Raw genomic sequence first — 19,649 nt, 5'->3', positions numbered from 1 at the left:
AAATAGACATTTCTTGAGCTCCTTCTGTTAGGTAAAGTTCCTGCCCTTGTGGAACTAACATTCTAATTATGATAGATAATAAGCAAATATGTCCAACTGTGGTCATTCATGTGGAAAGAAATAAGCGGGGAAAAGGAAGTAGGGAGTGCTGAGTGTGGAAGTGGGATGTTGGACATTAATGTAAGTACAGAAGCCCTCTCTGGTGGGGTCCCTTTGAATAGAAAACTGAAGGAAGCAAGGTAACAAGCCAAGCAGATTTCAAAGTGAAGGGTATTCCAGGGCATTAAAAGGTTGTAGACTAGACAAATGACATACTCCCATTTACATTTTAAGATCAGTTTTGCTGTTTTGTGGAATTAATGATGAAATTAATTAATGAAATTAATTAATGAAATTAATTGAATTAATGATGGTGAGAACCTAGGGGCCACCTAGGGTGGTGATGGTGGGGATGAAAATATATTTGAGGCTAGTCAGTACTACAATCTGATAGACAAGGAGTGGAGGTTGAGGGGGAGAAAGAATCAAGAATGGTTCCCCAGTTATTGAAACATCTGATTAAATAATGATGTCATTTATTAAAATCGGGAAGGACTGAGAATATAGAATGGAGAGGACGGAAACAGATTTGAGCTAAAAATAAAAAAAGTTGTGTTTTGGACATGTTAATTTATATGTCCAAGACTTTTAAGTGAAGATTTCAAGGCAATTAGCCGCAGGAAATCTGTAGAACCCACAGAGAATGTGAGATTAGCATATGAACTTGGGAGCATCGTGATAGACGCTGTCTTTAAACTCAGGTGAGCACATGAGACCCTGAGACAGAGGGTGCAGAGAATGAGTAGGTGGGCCTTGAGGCACTTTCTCATTGAGAGCTTAGGTTGAAAATGAGGAGACGGCAAAGGGCACTGAGAAAGTGGTGCCAGTGACGCAAGAGAGTTCTAAAACACTGTAGAAGAGAGGGTTTCGGGAAGGAAGGAGTGCTTGACATCAATGTTAATGGAGTTGAGTGATGTGAGAGCAGAGAAACATGGGTGGGATTTGGCACTTGGATATCCTGGAAGAACTTGGCAAGCAAAGTCGGTGACATGTTGTAAACAGAAGCCAGTTTGGAATGAGTTGAGGAGTAAATGGGCAGAAGAAAGAAATAGAAGCAAAAAGGATATACAACTGCTTCTACAATCTTTGCTATGTAATTTAATTAATGTTAAAATTGAGCGCCTACAAGTATGATCTGTTGGTTTCTGCCAGAGAGTCTGCAGTCTGGTCCCACATGCAAGGACGAACGGTGCTAGGATCTCGATAGTTGCCATCCAGCACTAACAGATAAAAGAGCAGAAGAAACACCCTTCCTTTTGAGTGGCTTTACTGATTGAAAGCTCAGAATACTTCCTTATTTCATCACGTACACCTTAGATGAGATGCCACATCTGGGGTGGGAAAAAGCAGAACCCTGGCTGAATATCAGACTTGATTCTTTAGTCTTGCTTACATTCTCCCCCTGATCTCCTCTATATATCTTAACCAGTTAGCAGCAGGGTTACCCCTTTTTTTTTCCATACTATTAAATAAGATCCAGGTAGCTAGAAGAGCAGTCAAAGAGAACTAACTATTCTGGGGTTGTTTGTTTGTTTGTTTTTTGTCTTTACAACTAGGAATGAATTAGAATTCTACAAGGCCTTTTGGCCTAAAGGCCCTGGACCAAAATATTTAAGTTCTGTTCTAACGTCTAGAGTACCACCAGAAGATAGATGGGGGGAAAGAATCTGGAATCATGCTTTATGACTGGAGCATGATATGGAAGTAATATGAAAAGCAGAGGAGTACGGAATATGAGAGTTCCTTGTAACAACAGTGTAGTTAAACCTCATTAATTCAGATTAATTAGCTAGAAGGCACACATATATTACAGTAGTCTCCCCGCTTTCTGAGGTTTTAGTTATCTACAGTAATCACGGTCCAAAACGATTGCATGGCAATTTCCATAAATAAACAATTCATATAAGTTTTAAATTGTGTACTGTTCTGAGTAATGTGATGAAATCTTATGCTGTCCTGCCCTTCGTCCAGTGTATCAGCACTGTATATGCTCCTCACCTGTTAGTCAGATCAACTGTCAAGGTATCCTAGTGCTTGTGTGCAAGTAGCCCTTATTTTAGTTAATAATGGCCCCAAAGCACAAGAGTGGTGATGGGCAATTCAGACCTGCCAAAGAGAAGCTGTAAAGAGCTTCCTTTTTTTTTTTTTTAATTTATTGCTGTAACATATATACAATGGAATACTATTCAGCCAAAAAATGATGAAATATTGCCATTTGCAACAACGTGGATGGGTCTTGAGAGTATCATGCTAAGTGAAGTAAGTAAGATGGAAACGGGTAAAGTGCTTCCTGTAAGTGAAAGGAATGTATTTGTAGGAAAAACATAGTATACATATGGTTTGGTATTATTCACAGTTTCAAGCATCCACTGGGGGTCTTGAAATGTATCCCCCATGGATAAGGGGGACTACTGTACATTGAACATTACTAAAGAAATATGCTAATTAATAATTTTACACAATGCTTCAAAGTGAATTTATGAAAAACTTTGTAGCATAGGTGCACAACGGGAGCACTTTCATGAAAAGTGAGATTGGTGTTATTTTCACATGCTTAATACTGAAAGGATTTTTAGATGCTTGAAAAGTTTATCATCTTAAGCTAAATGTAACTCATCCAATCTCAGTACAAGTAAAGCCTGCATAGACTTACAAATGAACTGTAGTCAAGCTTTACTCAAAATCATCACAAGTTCAGATTTGGTGGAGTTTCTACAAATGATCTCTTGCTATAGTTTTCTTTAATTCATTTGCTTTTTCATTCATATATATATATATATATATATATATATATATATATATATATATATCATCAATATATATGTACATATATATTGACCTCTTCATATAGGTAAGAAGTTAGTACCATGCTTTGAAGATGAACTTTGAGAATGTTGAATATCAGAAATTAATTTGAGTTTAGTGCACGTTAACTACATTTTCAGCTCAAAGGATCTGAGGGGTTTTTTATGTTTTGTTTTTTTCAAACTAAAATAGATTTGGCTCGTGATACAGAAGTCCCACCCCAAGTGCTTTCTATTTTGATCAGGCCTCTGACATCTTAACGACTGACCAGTAAAGAAGCTATTAGGCCAAGAATATTAAGTGTGAAATAGACATTATCTACAGATTTGCTGTATTTGAACTCAGTTGGACGTCGTGGAGTATTTATTTAATTAATAGCAGCTATAAGACACGAGGCTATTTGGTTTTATTTTGCTTTGATTGATAATCATGCATGTCCTCTTGAAGAAAAAGGCAAAGCTCTTATGCTAAGTAATAATTGATATATTTAGAGTACTATATGCCTGACTAAAAGTTTATATTATCTCATTGAATCATGAATTTAGGGAAGGTTGTCTCAATTTTGCAGCTGCAGAAAACTAAAACTTAGAAGAGGTAAGGGTTTACCAAGTAGCACAAAGCAAGTAAGTGGAGCTTGGGAACTCAAAACCAGGGTGGCTGACTCAGGCAATGTTCTTTTATGGTAAACAGAATCACGGACAAAATACTGAGTAGAGAAGATGGAAAAGTCAAAGTGGGGGTGTGTGTGACTTGACAGGGATGGAAATACAATAAAGACCAAGTCAGTAGCTAAAATACCAAACACAGGCAACCGACAAGAACTGTGCCATTCTCAATCCTGAGAGGTGACATTTTAGTTTAAGAAGATAATTTTAGATACATTTTCATTTTGAGGTACAGGAGTGGAGACAACTCAACTAATAAGGACTAGATTTGCACATCCTCTGCATAGAGTTCCCCAGTTGTGTGAGTCTAGTACTCATTTCTTCAAATCTTACCTGTTTTTTGCATAGTCTGAAACAATGAGACCCAGCCTTACGTGATGTCGTTACTTTAAGTAGTTAAATGAATATCCCTCTCATTCATCTGGTGATAAGAGGGTGGCATTGTGGTTGAGAGCTTGGGCTGGAGTCAGGCTCCCTAGGTTTAATACTGATTGCCCATTACAAGCTACATGACCTTGGTAGGCTGTTTAACTTCTGAACCTCATCCTTTCCTCTATAGAAGAAGAATAATAATCTTGTCCTCACAGGATTATTATGAGAATTATTATGAGGATTAAATGCATTAATACATTGAATGTACTTAGAAAAGGCCTGGAACAGAATTAAATGTTCAATACATGTTAACTTATTACATTGAAGACTACCTTATAAACGGGTTCTTCTTGCTAAAACCTCTGGTAAAATTTGATCATATTAATATTTTTATAACCTTTTGCTTGTGATCCTTCACAAACTTAATTCATATTAATATAATATTTGTTCATTTCAAATGATGTTACTTTAGAAAATTAATTCCATGATGTCCCTTTCATCAGCTTTCTCTGTATTTTAAAAGCTTTTCAATACATGGAAATGCTCTCCAAGCATGTTTTGGCATCTGAACTCTCCAAAATATGGAAATAAGCATAAACTGTATATAGAAAATAAATATGAAGTATTTACACGGGGATTTTCTGCCAATCACATAGAGAATTAAATTAGAAACATTAATAAAGGAAAATCTTTAATATCTCACCTTATAGCACAGTTTTGATATTACTGTTATTAAGAATCAGACCAAACTAAAATGCAAATATTGAAAATGGCACTGTGTGTATTTAGCAGGCATATCAGAGATTGTTTAGATTTCATTTATATATTTAATTTACATATAATGTTATGTTTATGTTGAATTATTGTGAGGTATGGTTGTTTTGAACTTCAGAGAGGGCAGCAAGAGAATATGTTCTGAGGAGTATTGGTAAAGTTTGGAAATTTACTGTCTTTATTTTTGTGTTTCTTTCCTCTTAATAGATCAATAGAATGTTCTAAAGTGTTTCTTTCATTTTAGTTTTTTTCCCCTTCAGTCCATGAGGTTTATCATACAGAAGTGTGTTTTAAGAAATTAACACTTAGTAATTATGAGGAAATGTTTTAACTTCATTTAACATCTGTACCAGATGAGATATATTTAATTATTTTTGTAAAAAACAGAAATTCTTCATAACTTTTATTATTCTTCTGTATGGTGCATCTTTTATTGAGCGTTTTAGACAATTGATAAGCATTATTCAGTGGCATATGGTCTGAGTCTGACGTGCTTTGAAAAGAGTACAGAGTTCTGATAATGAGGATTCTGTGAAAATGGGAAAACCAGCACAACAGATATGCTTTGAGAAAGTATGGGTTTTTAGCATCTTGAAACAATATATCACACTCAAAGGGACAGAATTGGGCTGCACAATCTGTTAGCTCATTCTTGTCCAATCTGGTCTCCTCCTTTCTTTTGGAGCCAGCATTGTCATCAACTCACTGAATTATATTCTGACTGGAATGTATTTCAGGCACAGAGTAATGTATCTACTTAAATGGAATCCTATCTTTCTACAAAAGCTTTTTGAGTATAATAAATTTAAAATATAAAAAAATTCTATTAAGTTAAAGTAATTGGTTCAACAGTTTACATATGTGCCTTCTCCCCCACCACCCTAAAAAAAGACCACTACTTAGAGGAACATAGATCTATTTTTTCTTTTATTTATAATATTGATTTTTTTTTTTGGTTTGATATGTAGTCAGATATGTTTCAAAGACTGGCTTATTGAAAAGATACCTGTACATTACAACAAATGTTATTTGAACAGAAATGAACTGTGGAATTAAACGGACTGTATCGAAGTGTTTTAATTACGATGATTATTTTTCTGTTAGTTCTCTTTCAGCCTTTCTTAATAAGAATTAAACCTTAGCATCCTAAGGCATGCATTGTATGTAATAAATGAACTTTTCACCTAACTATCTAAATGGTACTACCTATCCTTGGAAAAATTAAGAAGATAGTAATTCAGATTTTTTTGTGGGGCTTAATACTTTCATGGAACCAGGGTTGAGAAACGCTACTCTATAGTATTCAAAATCACTGAGTCTTAATTTATAATATATTAGGTTGCATAAATAAATTGGATGTTACATTAGAGCCATATTACTTTATGTAAAAGATTAAATGTAATAATTTTGTACAGTAATAAGCACAATGCCTGATACATAATAAGTACTCAACAAATAATATCTATTATCATGTTTTAATCTTTCATTATCCTAAGTTCCTGAAAAATTTTTCTTGTATTATGATGTTTTGATCAAGATGAAAATTTAATCAAAAATTATATTTTCAAATTTAAACAAGTTGTCCTAATAGTATGTTATGCTTAATTATTGAGTAACATTACTATAAATTTTGCTTTTTTATGATGTTCAAATAACTCAGAATTCATCCACAGTAACCATGTAATAAATGAAGTTGTTTTTTGTGATTGTCCTCATGAGGATTTTAGATCTTTGCCAGTTCGGACAGACAAATAGTTCTTTTTATGCATTGATTTATGTGAAAGGGGGGGAATGGGAATGAGACACAGCTAGCTTTCCCCGATGTGAAAGGGAAGGATATTAATGCTTCACCAAATCTCTTGCCATAGGATTCTTTAGTTTTCCTGTGGTAAATGTTACATTACCTTTTGGAGATGGTTGGCATTGCCATGAACACTGTAAATTATACAAGTTATAAAAATATACTGTTGTTTAAGTTGTGAAACTGAAAAATACCTGAAACTAATCAGAGCAAGAAAATCATGAATTAATTTTTTATAATATAAATTGAAGATCCATTATGCAGTGAACTATTGAACAAAAAATGAATAATAGGCTGTCACCTGAGAATAGCTAACATAATTTATGAGACAAGACAAGCTTCTTTCTTTATAGCATGCATTTGTGATAAGCTTACTAATTCTGTGCTAATTTTAAAGGTAAAGTGGATTTATGTTAATCCATTTCCATATTCTTGCTTAAAAGTTTATAAAGTAAGTAATGCAGGAATATCAGGTGACCATACCGTGATTATGAAACAGAAGAAACTATTTATACATTGCATTCAGTTCAGGGAAAGTAGGTAAATAACATTTCTGATGTGTATGTCACTAAAATATTACCTAGTCTATGCAGTGCTTTTTATACATTAATAATTATTATAAAGCCACACTTTATCTTCCTAGTTTTTGAATTTGGGGTGTAAACGACTGTTCCCACATAAAAAGCTTGGAAAATTTTTCTTACCATTGGGGGAAAAAATGACGAAGTGAAACAGTTGGAATGCTTCATATGTGGATATGCTTGTCTTATGCATTTTTACTAAACAGCAGCCAAAGTTTTCCCTAGTTTGTGAGCTACTTATTGGATTATACACAGTCAAGAGAGTAAGTGTATTGCAAGTATACTTGTGCATGTTAGAGGTGATTAATCATAAAAGGAAAAAAAGGAAATGAAGTCTGAAGACAATGTCAGTGTTTAATATTTCTATCTCAGTCTTCAGGCATACAATAATTATACATTACCTACTTCCAAGTTCCTCCTCTACTATATTGTTTACTCTTGGACTATGGTAGTGAAGCTACAGACATAACTAAAATGTGTCCTTTTAAAAAATGCTCATGTACTCTCAAACCACTTGATTTCTGTGTTACTCTTCTCATGGAGTTGCCCAGGAAGAACTTCCTCGTGTGGCACCCCGTGTGGCACTTCGTGTCATCCTCTGCTTTAAGGCCCAATAGAGTTCTGTCATTCAATGGAAAGAGATTGGGCTTTCTATTTAGTTCTTTACAGGGAGTAAGTTTTGTAAGAAAAGAAGATTTGCTGCGTGTTGCCATAAAATCTGTATTGCATTAAGTATTTTCCAGAATGGAAAGTGATAGAATATTCAAAGAGTATAAAATATGAGTTTCAAAAACCATTAAGTCATGAAAATTTAGTGAGTTAAACTGAGGCTGGGTATTAAATCTTTTAAAATTCAAAAAGTGGAATATATAAGAATTCTGAATGTAGTAACATTAGCATTTAAAATAAGGGAGGTTAAAAAAATAAGGGAGGTAAGGAATTATTTAACCAGAATTGCTAAAATAATTGATTGACTATTTAGGAAAAATAAACTTAAGATATCTACCATACTCTCTATTACAAAATAAATTACAAGTTAATTATATAAATGTAAAATATAAAACTATAACAGGAGTTGAACTAGTAGGTGAATATGTATTTGATCTCAAAATGAGAAAAAGTTTCTAAGCAATAAAACATATGGGATCAATTTAAAAATTTAAGTCCATAAAGCAAAAAAAATTAAATGAAGGACAAAGAAAAAACTGAATGAAAGCATTATAGCATATGATGGACAAGGAGTTAATACCCTTAATGCATAAAGACCTATCACAAGCCAGTAAGTAAAAAGTCTATCACATCCACCTAAGAAATAAAAAGATGATTTACAAAGCAAAACAGCCAGTAAATATGAAAAATATTTAACTGTACTGTTGATCAAAGAAATAAGAAGTAAACAAAAGTAACACCAGTTTGTTTTTCTAAATGATGAAACTGAGGCTCAAAGAGATTATCTAGCTTGCCCTGGGTCACAAAGGCAGTGAGAAAACCTGAATTTGAACAATTCCTGTCTGTGTGGTGGGGATTAAGACTGATTTTTTTTTCATTATTTTTTTGTTCATATTTTCTAAATTTTTAGCACTGAGTCAAAAAGATGAAGGTCTTTCCTATATGAAGATGTGAACAGAGACATTGAAACATTTTGGGGCAGCATTGCATTCCTTTCATAGTTGTTACTCATTAAGGGGGTAGTCCACTTACCCACAGGGTTTTTTTCTGTGATGCATAAAAATAACAGGGTTAACATTTAAACTTTAATTTATTTAGAATATATAGTCTCACTAAGTAGATATTCTTTTCAATTAATTTAACTTTAATCCTAACTGTAGATGGGGCACATATTTTTATGCTCATAGTTCCATAAGCAAAAAGCAAAATTATCAAATATAGTCTTCGTATGAAAATGTTAAAGCTAATGCTCCTGCATCTTATAATTGTGCTTTTATTTGCAGATGGATAACATCATTGGAACACTAAGAGATTCCAACCTGAAGCTCACACTTGCTTTCGGAATAGGAATGCATCATGCAGGACTACATGAAAGGGACCGGAAGACAGTAGAAGAACTCTTTGTAAACTGTAAAGTTCAGGTATTTTTTTCCCATGAGTAGATATTTAAATGTAATTTAAAAGTTATGTTTGAGTTAGTTATATCGTCTTTTGTTTTTTAGGTTCTTATTGCTACAAGTACGTTAGCGTGGGGTGTGAACTTTCCAGCTCATTTAGTGATTATTAAGGGAACAGAATATTATGATGGGAAAACAAGACGTTATGTAGATTTTCCCATTACAGGTAATTTTTTTTAAACTTACAGATACATTGAGCTTCTATTTGTGTCTTAAAAATTTTAATGTGCCTGAATTAAATTTTAGAGAATTGGTCACATTTAAGCATGTGATGAGAAAATTGTAAATTTTTGCTTACTAATGCAAATATTATTCAAAGTATTGTCTGTTTTATTTGCTTTTATTTACCCAGTCTTACATTTACACAATTTGTCAATAAACATCAAAATCATAACTAATGGTTTCAAATTCATAAATAAATAAAAGTACTGATTAGTAACTATTAGATACTTAATAAATTATACTTAAACATTGTAATGTTTAATTTTAAATCTATTTCACTGGAAATGATACTTCCCTGGGACTTGTAGAACCAAAGTGCTTGTTGCTACAATCTGTGCATGAACAGTCTATTAATATATTTTAAAACTTGATAGAAGCATTTCCAGTGGGTTCTGAAGAGAGAAATATACTAAATGTGTATCTCTACTCAATGAATACATGTAAACACTATATTTTTTTCTAAATCATTACTTACTTCAGAGAGTCCTATTGTATAAAAGAAAAAAATAACAAAAAAAGTTTTATACCATAGGTGGAAGGGGAATGAGGCCTAAATGGACCCATTATTCATGGAGAAAAATGATCAAATGACTTTGCTAAAGAGATTTTTCTATGTATGTGTTACTTTGTCTTTTTTAATTAAAATAGTAATAACTCTTAAACAGCATTTAACTAAAGGAAACTTTTTCTTACTTTTATAAACAGTAAGAGAACTTTTTGGGGACTCAGTTTTCTATCATAGTGAATTGATTAATTATGTGGAAATTCAGCGGTAGGCATCAAGGATACAGCATACACACTCTTAAGATATTCTGTTTCCTTTGTTATTTTGTTGTATTATACAAACATACCATAATCAATAAATATACCCTGTGTTCTGTGCCACATTTCAGAATACCTCCTGTTCTGCTTTTTATAGATGTACTCCAGATGATGGGGCGTGCTGGGAGGCCTCAGTTTGATGACCAAGGCAAAGCTGTCATTCTGGTTCATGACATAAAGAAAGACTTTTATAAAAAATTTCTTTACGAACCTTTCCCAGTGGAATCAAGGTAATTTTTGCTATAAATTATTTTAAATTAATTCATGTCATATAGCAAGTTGGTATTTTTGTGGTTACATTTTATTAGGTAAAAATGAATAAAACTAGTTCAAAAGAATTATTTGAAGTGAAGCCAAGTATAATTATTGCTGTAAGACGACATTCAATTATAATTTTCATTTTTAAAACTTTTTAAAAGAAGCAGTATAAGTACAGTGTTCAGTCGCATTGACTCTGGAGCCAGACAACCTGGGTTCACATCTGACCTCCACTATTTCCTTGATATTGAGCAAGATATTTGACTCCTCAGTACCTTAGGGCATCCATCTGTAAAATGGAGATAATAGTTTTCCTAGCTATTTCATGGGATACTTGGAATAATCAAACGTATAGTTCTGAGAACACTATAGGAAGCGTTTAATAAAGTATTAATTTGGTATGCCTCTTTGTGGTACAGTTAATGAATAAATATCTAAAATAAAAGGAGTTGTAGTGAATAATTTAGGCTGGTGGCCTGTTTCAGAATTATCAAATATTTCTTTGTGGACCTAGTAATTACTACCCCTTGACACAGTCTTGCCTCATTTTCTCAGTTGAAAATAACCATTTTTCTTTTCGATTTACACATTTTTCATTTCTAACATTTATCACTTGCTACCATTTATCAATCTTTTTGAATATACTATATCTTCTTTACTATATTCTAACTAAGAAAGACAAAATATGTTTTCAATTTATGCCATAAATAATTATTGGGGTTTTTTATTGTTATTAATGCTACTAATGTTCATTTCTTTAAATTTGGAAAATATGAAAACATTAAATATTGTGGGATATAACTAACACTGTGCTTAGAGAAAATTTATGACCATAAGTATATATATATTTAAAAAGAAAGAATGAAAAATCAATTATTTCAGTATCTATTGCAAGAATTTAGAAAAAAAATTAGCAAATTGAACTCAAAGAAAGGAGATAAGAAAGATAAAAATAAGAATTAATGAATTGAAACCAAACATACATTAGAAAAAATTAGCAAAGCCAAGTTAGTTCTTTGAAAAGAGAAATAAATTGATAAACCTTTAAGTTTGATCAAGGAAACAAAGAGAGAAGGAACAAAATAATATCTGGAATCAAAAGACATTAAAAAGAAAATAAGATATTATGAAAAACTTTATACAAATAATTTTAAAAATTTGAAACAAATGGTAAAATTCTTTTTTAAAAATTTACTAAAACTGACACAAAAAGAAATAGAATATCTAAATAGTCTCATCGATCAAAGCAATTGAATCTTAAATTTGAAATCTCTCTACAAAGAAATCTTATGACCCAGATGCTTCAATAGTGAATTCTTCATAGCATTTAAGGAAAAAAAATAACATCACTCTTTCAGGAACTCTTTCTAATAGTAGAAAAGATAGGAATATTTGCCAACTTGTTTTATGACCCAGAATAACCTTGGTACTAAAACTTGATAAGAAATTTACAGGAAAGGAATGTAACAAACCTGTGTCTGTCATGGATAAAGATGTACAAATCCTAAAGCAAATTAGCCACTCAAATCCAACAGTGTAAAGGAAGATAATATATTACAACTAGGTATAATTTATTCCATAAATGAAAGATGATTTACTACTTGAAAATAAATGAATGTAATTTACCATGTTAGCAGGAAAAAATGAGAAGAATCATGATTACTCATACTGTGTTTCCCCGAAAATAAGACCTAGCCAGACAATCAGCTCTAATGCGTCTTTTGGAGCAAAAATTAATATAAGACCGGGTATTATATTATATTACATTATATTATATTATATTATATTATGTTATATTGTATTATATAAGACCCAGTCTTACATTGTAGTAAATATTATATTATATTATATTATATTATATTATATTATATTATATTAGACTGGGTCTTACATTATAGTAACTAAGACCGGATCTTATATTAATTTTTGCTCCAAAAAACACATCAGAGCTGATTGTCCGGCTATGTCTTATTTTCAGGGAAACATGTAGATGTAAAAAACAGCGTTTGATAAAATTTCACACCCATTCATAATAAAAACTCTTAGCAAACAGGAATGTAAAGGAATGTCCTTAAAATGATAAAAATTACCTGCAAAAAAATGTTTACATCAGTAAAAATTTAACTAAAAATTTTAAATTTCTACCTTGGTAAAACTCTGACTGTTTTATCTATTACAGTGTTTTATAGTTTATATATTAACTATTAATGAACATTTAGAGAGTTTCCAATTTTTTACTCTTGCATACAATTTTGCAGTGAAGTATTTTGCTTCCTGTCCTAACATATAAATGTTTCTCTAGCAGGTGATAATGGAAAAGTGAAATTGCTAAGTCATAGTGATTGTTCAGATAGATATTTCCAAATTGCCTTCCAAATGGACTATATGGATTTATGCTCTTCCAGTGATAAATTGAGAGTAATATAGCACCTTTTTTTTATTCATTTTATTATGGGCATTGTCTCATTTCCTTAAAACATCCTTTGCTAAAACTATGTTTAATAACTGCATGTTGTTCCATATATCATCATTTATATAACCTTTTATTTTTTTTGTACATTGCTTCCATTTTTTGTTATTTACATAAGAAACTAAAATGAACGTTTTGTTATGCCAGTCTTTCAACACATCTGATCATCTTTGTATACTTTACAACACCTAGTACAATTATTTTATATATAACTAGGAACTCAATATTCACTGAATGAATGAAGGGAATATCTTTGCTCAGTCATAACTCTTATCTCTTTCTTGCCAAATCTCCTTTCATCATTTCAGTATTACTCCATACTTACTACCATACCCCATAAGAATACTTTTCCCTGTTCTCCAAGGTGTGTCTTCTGTGGTTCTGATCTTACTTTGGCTCTCATCTTTCCCGCCTGTAAGTTACTAGCTCTATTCCTGTTAACCTGTGCTTGTTTCCATCTAGCAGTTCATTTTCCCAAAATTATATACAAAACATGCAAAGTACACAAAACGCATTAGTTATGTGTCTTGGACTGTAACATCTGAGTCTTGACTATGTGAGATAAAGTGTGGTTCGTTAACGTTCATGTATGTTTCCCATGTCTTGTTCACTATATAGTTTATTAGGAGTGCTCTCTGACCATTTAAATGCAGAGATTGCTGGTGGTACAATAACATCTAAGCAAGATGCAATGGATTATATCACTTGGACTTACTTTTTCCGACGTCTTATAATGAACCCCAGGTAAGTGCAGGGCAACTGTGTATTTCTGTTTTGCACTGATAGAAAGTACGTTTGAAAGTAATTCAGGTACAGAATAGAAAAGTCAGAACTTTGGACATTCTAGGCGTATGAATTTGCCCAGTGAATCAGATGATGTCTCAGATGTGATCGTACTATATGATCACAATATATTATATTAGAAAGTGAATAATTGTATGTATTTATTTTAGCTTATTTTAGTTAATGTAAGATATCCTCGAGGAGTTTGCTCTATAGTTAGGGACACAGGACAGCTGAAGTCACTGAGAAATGTGCTGAATCACATGGTGGTGCCTGACTTGCTGCACGTGCAGTTGGCTCCTTAAAATGGTGAGATATGCATTTAAAAATTAAATCTACATTCCTTAGTTTATTTATTGAGCGGCCTACTATGTACCAGACACTGTTCTAGGCATTTTGAAGATACATTAGTAAACTAAACAAAATTTTCCGCTTCATGGCCCTCATATTCTTTTATCAGAGACAGTGATTTTCAAAGTATGTTAGAAGGTAATGAGTACTATGAAAAAAAAACAGAAAAGAACAATCGGGAAGCCAGAGGGTAGAGTGGGTGGGGGGAATCAGAGTGGGCCTAGATAAAGGTGCTAACGGGAAATAGGGAGATGTTTGTCAAACTTTCAGTTATAAGTTCTGGAGTTATGATATTCAGCCTGGTGACTATAGTTAATAATACTGTATTGTTTAAAAAAAAGAAAAAACAAAGGTGCTGACATTTGAACAAAAACTTGAAAGAAGTGAAAAGGTTGACCATGTGAATATCTAAGGGATATTTTAGGCCACGGGACCTGGAGAAGCTCTAAGGCAGGCGTGTCTGGTGTATTCAAGGCACAGCAAGGAGGAGGTGGAGCTGAGGTAGGGTACAGGATGGTGAGGAGCAGGAGAGGAGGTTAATTGGGGGTCACTGGTAGTACAGGTCACATGGAACCTTAGAGATCGTGGTCAGGACTTTGACTTTCATTCTGCGTGAAATGGGAACCAATGTAGGGATTTTGAGTAGAGGACTGACAGGATCTATTCATATGATGAAACAGGCCAATACCGTGTTTCCCCAAAAATAAGACCTACCCAGAAAATAAGCCCCAGTTAAGATTGTCAGCCTGATGGACGCATTTAGTATGTTATGATGATGTTCCAGAAGAAGATGACATGACTGTATTTGAATAAATATAGATTGTTGTACATGAAAAAATTAGATATCCCCCGAAAATACGCCCTAATGCATCTTTTGGAGCAAAAATTAATATGAAACCCGGTCTTCTTTTCGGGAAAGCACAGTAATAATCATAAATGTTATAAATTAAACTTCCTTGTTGAAAGACAGAAATTCTTAGATTCATTTTTCTAAATCCAGCTAAACATGATTTATAAGCCACATATGAAATCAAAATGAAATAGAAAAGTTGAAAATTAAGGAATGAAAGAAGATATGAAGAACAATAACAAAGAGAAAGCAAAATGAAATTCAAGGCAAAAAAAGATTAAAAAGGACATAAAATGGTTCATCTTGATAACTAGAGCAATCACTAAAAGTTACAATTGTTTACAAGTTTTTAGGTGACTAAAAACAGAATTAAAACATATAAAGCAAAAACCAATAAAAATCCAAGACTTTAACTAAATTACAATTATGTTGAGAGATTATGTCAGTTTACATTCTCGTGTGCGTTATACGTATATTCAAATACATACATATATGCAGATAAAGATACATATTTATAAGTATATGTAGATAATACATACGTATATACATTAGTTTGTTCAAATATATATAAACACATGTACTGGTGCATCATGAAATATAATATATTCTAAATTGAGTTCTGGATTCAATTTGTATGTTCAGTTTTACTCTCTGTTTTCCCTTGAGAAAGCTTTTAAATATTTCTGGGGGGAAAAAATGTGGTAGTTTCAGCTGTCCCTGTAACCACTTTCATTATTTCTGTCATTATTACTGCTGCATAATCTGAACATAAAAAAACATGGTGCTGTAACAAATGACTTCCCAGTACTGACAGTTATAGCAGCAGCATTTCAATACTGATGAAAAATTTCCCAGCGAGATCTCTGGCTAGGTTTACATAAACCAAACAGGAAATGGCTGCCGCTATTCACATTAAATCCAAACTGTTTGGTGTAACTTTATCTATGTTTTACATTACAATAAAATCTCTTTTATTCTCAATTGGTGCAATTTCATTCTTATTAGGGTTGGAAACAGGTAACTTGATGTTTCGTATGTGATACTTTTGTTTGTCCTTTGATAAGATCCTTTAAAGATAATTTTTTAAAAGTTGTTTTACTTTTTGATTGTTTAATTTAATGAACTTTGTAAATTTTTTATGATAGGGAGAGGTTTGTTATGACTTTTTCCCAATGGACTGCTAATAGAAGTTAGCTTGTCTAGCCAATGTGCTAGATGCTGTCAGTATCAAACTGCCTTTGACTTTCACACCTCTCAGGGGACTAGTAATTGTTGTGTTCAAACAGCCTGTAATTGTGATCCCGCTGGCTTTCTCAGTACGCTTCTGGCTATTAGAATCATTAAACAACTCAGCACCTGTTAACAGCATTGTAAATATTCAACCCTGCTTGTGTGCAGGTTGAGTCCAATATAGAGAAATCTTACAGAGCTCAGCCTCATAAATTAGAGCTCTGACAAGTCAATTATTGTGAAACTGGGTTTCTCTGCGAAATAAATGAAATAGCATGCTGACAAAAAGGTAGGCTGTCTGTTTATGGCAAAGAGAAGATAATGATTTGATGATTCAGTGCTGTGGGCATGAAAATACATTGTATCCTTTGTCCATAATTAAACAGTTATGTAATATTTCTGTTTAAATAATCAGTAAATTATAAATTTTGTACTGTGGAGAGTGCAACATGAAAACAGACCTTTTTACTTAACTGTTGCATGCTTTTTCAAGTTAGTAAAGTGATTATTGAAATAATGATATGTAATTTTTTAAGCTAAATGCTTATAATCATTTAGGTTAGAAATTGTACGATGACTGAAAAATTTATGTGATAGAAGCAAAGGCTAATAATGCTAATAAAGATCACAGAAATATAAACTCCATCCTTTATTCACAGAAAAGTGTCAGAATACATTATCTCTCAAATTTTTGTTACCTAAAAAATAATTCACATTTATTTTTATTATTTAACAGTGTCTTGTAAATTGTATGTATCAAATGTAGCAATATCTTACTTTTATAAGTACTTGAAATATTTTAAGTAACTTTAGAATCTCAGTTGAAATATTAACAAAGACTACTTGGCAGAAATCAGTGATGTTATATCATTAACAAAAATAGATGCATTTTAGTATTACTGTTTGCTGCATAGAGACAAGTATTTTAATGATTGAGACTTTACTATTGTTGAATATAATATTTTAACTAGTAGTATCTATATTTAAAAGTTGTCTCTTTTTAAAAATAAATAAATAAACAAAAGTTATCACACCATAATACCTGAGGAAAACAATTAGGGATTTTTAAATTCTAGCCCCAGATATTGTAAGTATAAAAGTGTTATATTGAGTAAATTTTGTGTCAGTTCAATTACTTAAATTGAATTTTGCAAGTCAATAAAAGCATTGGTCAGTACATTAGAAAAGAATTATATTAAGAAGAAATATCATTGGAAGTTTTTTAAGTTACTCTGCTAAAAATGTGTTAATTGTTAGCAAGTCAGATTATGAATAATATTTTAGCGTAGTCATCAGATAATTTGTTATAGTCTTGGAGACATGGTTTTAGTTAATTGTTTTGTGCAATTTTTTTAAATGTTTAAGAAATATTTTCCCTAATTGTACTTTATCTAGATAAAAGCCACAAATTTGTCTAAAAATTTTTCCAAAAGACTTAAATAAACGTTAGAAGGACTATTAGCCCATTAAAATATATTTTGTAAACACATAAAACAGTGAATAAAATAAATATAAAAAGAACCTATAATTTTGAAGGCAAGTTTTTATTATTAATGGTTTTAAATGTTATTTGTAAGTATCAAATTTATTTATGAAGGCATAAAATGGTAAAGTTGGCATTCCAGTTATAAGGAATGGTTTTTGGTAATCAGTAGCAACATCCATGAGATTTCTTTGTTTTCAAATGGACTGATAAATTTATGGATAAAAATGGAGTTTTTAACTTTGTGTTTTTTATGGTATTTTCGTAATGTTTTCCTTCTGTAATTTTAATTGCATAAAGAGTAGCCTGCTCTTGCTCTATAAATAGTGCTATTTATTCAGTGTTGTAGGCACACTTTCACTAGTTTTTTCAATTTAGAAATAACTTTATCAATTGTATATTTATCCAAACACCTGAAAAATGTGTTGGAAAATGTATAGGCTTATCAAGCCAAATACAGTAGTAGTCTCCACAGGGGATATGTTCCAAGAACCCCAGAGAATGCCTAAAAGCACAAATAGTACCAAAGCACACATACTATGTTTATCCCTATATATACACACCTATGATAAAGTTTAAATTATAAATTAGGCACAGTAAGAGATTAACAACAACTAAAAATAGGACAATTATAACAATATACTGTAATAAAAGTTATGTGAATGTGGTCACTCTTTTCAGGGGATTTTTGCTAAAGTCTTTGTACAGGTTCAGTGCTTTCTGGCACAACACATTGCCATCAATTGGAACTCATTTTCATATCTGCCACCCACATATTTAATGCCTTTTTTTTTTTAAGGAGGGCACAGCTCAGAGTGGCCGATTTGGGGATCGTACCAACAAACTCGGTGTTATTAGCACTTTGCTCTAACCAACTGAGCTAACACCACCCCTTAATGCCTTTTTTTATCTTACCTAAGCACTTACCACATACTATAGTTGTAATTTTTGCAGTTGCGACTGCAAAACTAACACAATTTTTTTTCTTTTTCACAATTTTAAGATGCCAAATTCATACTTATCATAGATCTTAGCAACCTCAGCATATGATTTTTTTCTTTCCTAATTAAGTCAAGAACTTTCACCTTTTCACTTAAAGGCGGCACTTTACAGCTTCTCTTTGGAATATCTAAATTGCCAGCATCACTACTCCTGTGCTTTGGAGCCATTATTAAGTAAAATTAGGGTTACTTGAACAGAAGCACTGCAATACCACCGTGGTCCATCTGATAACCAAGATGGCTATTAAGTGATTAATGGGCAGGTAGTGTGTACAGCATGGATAATGGGATGATTCACGTCCCGGTGGGACTTAGCAGGGTGGTGCAAGATCTCATAACGCTACTTAGAATGGCACACAATTTAAAACTTCTAAATTGTTTATTCCTGGAATTTTCCATCTAATATTATCAGACTGCTGTTGACCATGGATAACTGAAACCTCAGAGAGCAAAACTACGGATACAGTGGGACTTACTGTATAAGGACTTATATTGTAAAAAGTTTGGTTGATAAACTTCATTGGTTGGGGAAAAATGAAAGACAAAATATATTGTTAATACAGTTGACCCTTGAACAATGTGGGAAGTAGGGAGACAAACCCCACACAGTCGAAAATCCATGTATAACTTTTGACTCCCCAAAAGCTCAACTACTAGTAGCCCACTGTTGACCAGAAGCCTTACCTATAACATAAACAGTTAACACATAATTTGTATATTGTATGTATTACATACTGTATTCTTACAATAAATTATGCTAGAGAAAAGGAAATGTTTTTTAAAAATCATAAGGGAGAGAAAATACATTTACAGTACTTACTGAAAAAAAAAAATCCACATGTAAGTGGACCCACACCATTCAAACCCATGTGGTTCGTGGATCAACTATAATTTGCGATGGTTTTAGGGATCTGTATCTCTTTTATGGGGCTTTGAATGTCCAGAATTTTTATTTT

At 32.3% G+C, this 19,649-nt stretch overlaps 1 protein-coding gene across 2 annotated transcripts in view; it reads left to right on the top strand.

The window, feature by feature from the left end:
• ASCC3 (activating signal cointegrator 1 complex subunit 3) overlaps positions 1 to 19,649 on the top strand; it is a 288,105-nt gene that overhangs the window by 206,259 nt on the left and 62,197 nt on the right. For both annotated transcript variants that reach the window (XM_033099400.1, XM_033099394.1), the window contains exons 31-34: positions 9,050 to 9,187; positions 9,269 to 9,389; positions 10,365 to 10,497; positions 13,614 to 13,739. In XM_033099400.1, coding sequence (XP_032955291.1) covers positions 9,050 to 9,187; positions 9,269 to 9,389; positions 10,365 to 10,497; positions 13,614 to 13,739 — 518 coding nt within the window. The remainder of the gene's footprint in view (positions 1 to 9,049; positions 9,188 to 9,268; positions 9,390 to 10,364; positions 10,498 to 13,613; positions 13,740 to 19,649) is intronic.

This window comes from Rhinolophus ferrumequinum, chromosome 3 (assembly GCF_004115265.2).
Source record: "Rhinolophus ferrumequinum isolate MPI-CBG mRhiFer1 chromosome 3, mRhiFer1_v1.p, whole genome shotgun sequence".
In the NCBI taxonomy this organism is placed as follows: Eukaryota; Metazoa; Chordata; class Mammalia; order Chiroptera; family Rhinolophidae; genus Rhinolophus; species Rhinolophus ferrumequinum.
Note: the sequence above shows the minus strand (reverse complement) of the source record. Positions and strands in the feature narration are given on the sequence as shown.